General features: G+C 36.0%; 1 protein-coding gene across 1 annotated transcript; it reads left to right on the top strand.

Moving 5' to 3' along the window:
* Positions 1 to 374: 374 nt before the first annotated feature.
* On the top strand, positions 375 to 1,316 carry LOC144241506 (olfactory receptor 1C1-like). Its single transcript, XM_077776089.1, has one exon. The coding sequence runs from the start codon at positions 375 to 377 to the stop codon at positions 1,314 to 1,316; it is 942 nt and encodes a 313-aa protein (XP_077632215.1).
* Positions 1,317 to 2,163: the final 847 nt, after the last annotated feature.

The raw sequence follows: 2,163 nt of genomic DNA, 5'->3' as shown, positions 1-2,163 counted from the left end.
CTTAGAGCCTGCAGCCTGCTTCGGACTCTGTGACTCACTCTCTGACCCTCCCCTGCTCACGCTGTCTCCATCTCTCTCTCAAAAAGAAATAAATGATTATTTTAAAAAAAGGTAGTTATTATTCAGATTTTTTTTATTTTTATTTGGGTGAAGAAACTATTCTTTCTTGAGAAAAGTTTAGATTGTTATACCCAACATACCAATGTGAATATACACAATATAATAAACACAAGATACAATTGGCAAAAAAAAAAAGGAATTTGGATGGTACTTTATTATACACACAAGCACACACTCACACACATGTTTTTGAGATAGTCGATATTTCTGATCTCTACAATTTAATATTTTCCTTTCCTAGATTTGTTGGGAAGATGGAAACAGGAAATCTAACAGTTATCAAGGAATTTGTCCTTCTGGGACTTTCTGGATTAGCAGAGCAGCAACAATTCCTATCTGTGTTACTCCTCTGTATGTATTTAATCACTATATCAGGCAACATGCTCATCATCTTGGTTGTTGGCTTTGACTTTCACCTCCATTTACCCATGTATTTCTTCCTTAGTAACTTGGCCTTTGTTGACATCTGTTTTACCTCCACTACTATCCCCCAAATGATAGTGAACATCTTGACTGATACACAGACAATCTCTTTTGTAGGATGTCTCAGCCAGCTTTTCTTCTTCATTTCTTTTGTGAATATGGACAGCCTTCTTCTGTGTGTGATGGCATATGATAGGTATGTGGCAATTTGCCGCCCTTTACATTATACTGCCATTATGAATCTTCACTTTTGTGTGCAGCTAGTGGCTGGGCTCTGGATTGTGACTTATCTCCATGCCCTTTTACACGCTCTCTTAATGTCACATCTATACTTCTGTGCTTCCAATATCATCCACCATTTCTTCTGTGATCTCAACCCTCTCCTGGAGCTCTCTTGCTCTGATATATCCCTAAACGTGATGGTTATTTTTACAGTAGGAGGTCTACTTGCTCTCACTCCATTTATCTGCATCCTTATTTCTTATGGACTGATCTTCTCCACGATCCTGACGATTACATCTACTCAGGGGAAACAGAGAGCTTTCTCCACCTGTTGCTGCCACCTGTCAGTGGTGGTGTTGTTCTATGGCACAGCCAGTGCTGTCTATTTTAGCCCCTCCTCTTCTTTTATCCCTGAGAGTGACACCCTGTTAGCCATCATGTATACAGTGGTGACTCCAATGCTAAATCCTTTCATCTACAGTCTAAGGAACAGCGATATGAAGAGAGCACTTCAGAAAATGCTTTGTAAGAGTGTACACTTTCAGCAGTGATCATGAGTACCCAATGGCTGAATTAAGCATGGTAATATGATAATAAAACTGCATTCATGGGTGATCATAGTAACAGTAATAAAAGCAATTAACAGTCAATAAATGTCTCTGTCATACTGGAAATGATGATACATGTTTTATATATATTATCACATTTAATCCTCAGAGTAAATAAATTAGATAAAATTATAAATCCATCTTTCAGATATGGAAAGTGAATTTTAGAAAAGTTACATAATGTGTGTATTGCCACAATCTCTGACTCCAGTACAAATATATTATTGTGAAAAATGTTAGTCTCTGTGATTATTTTCCCAAATATTATAGACTAAGATAAATGGTTCTGAATTTCAGATTTATGATTCCAAATTTAAATGGACACATGGATGCAAATGGACACAAATACTAGCTTCACAGTAGAGTGGAATGGTTCGGCCCTTACATTCCTAATTTATACTGCAAAGTGAAGAATGCACATTCACATTAGTACTAAATAAGTGAACAAATAAATAGATAGATATGCGAATGAATAGATAGATAGATAGATAGATAGATAGATAGTTGGAGACATGATTTGTAACCTGTAGTTTTACCTAATAATAAGAATAGTTGTTTCATATTTGTGTAGTAAAATATTATCTCAACCCTTTTCTACAGTTTTATGTGTAGAAAATTATTTAGAGTTACATTTAGTCCTAAGTGGCTCAGAGCCTGGAGCCTGCTTCAGATTCTGTGTCTCCCTCTCTCTCTGTTTCTCCTCTGCTCATGCTCTGTCTCTCAAAAATGAATAAATGTGAAAAAAAATAAATAAATAAATTTGGTCCTAAGTATTTTATTCTTACTGATG

Source organism: Crocuta crocuta, unplaced genomic scaffold (genome assembly GCF_008692635.1).
Source record: "Crocuta crocuta isolate KB4526 unplaced genomic scaffold, BGI_CrCroc_1.0 scaffold441, whole genome shotgun sequence".
NCBI lineage: Eukaryota > Metazoa > Chordata > Mammalia > Carnivora > Hyaenidae > Crocuta > Crocuta crocuta.
The sequence above is the reverse complement of the archived record's forward strand: the minus strand, read 5'-3'. Positions and strand labels throughout refer to the sequence as shown.

Coding starts and splice junctions, on each gene's coding strand:
- LOC144241506 (XM_077776089.1), top strand. CDS start 375: ATGGAAACAGGAAATCTAACAGTTATCAAGGAATTTGTCCTTCTGGGA.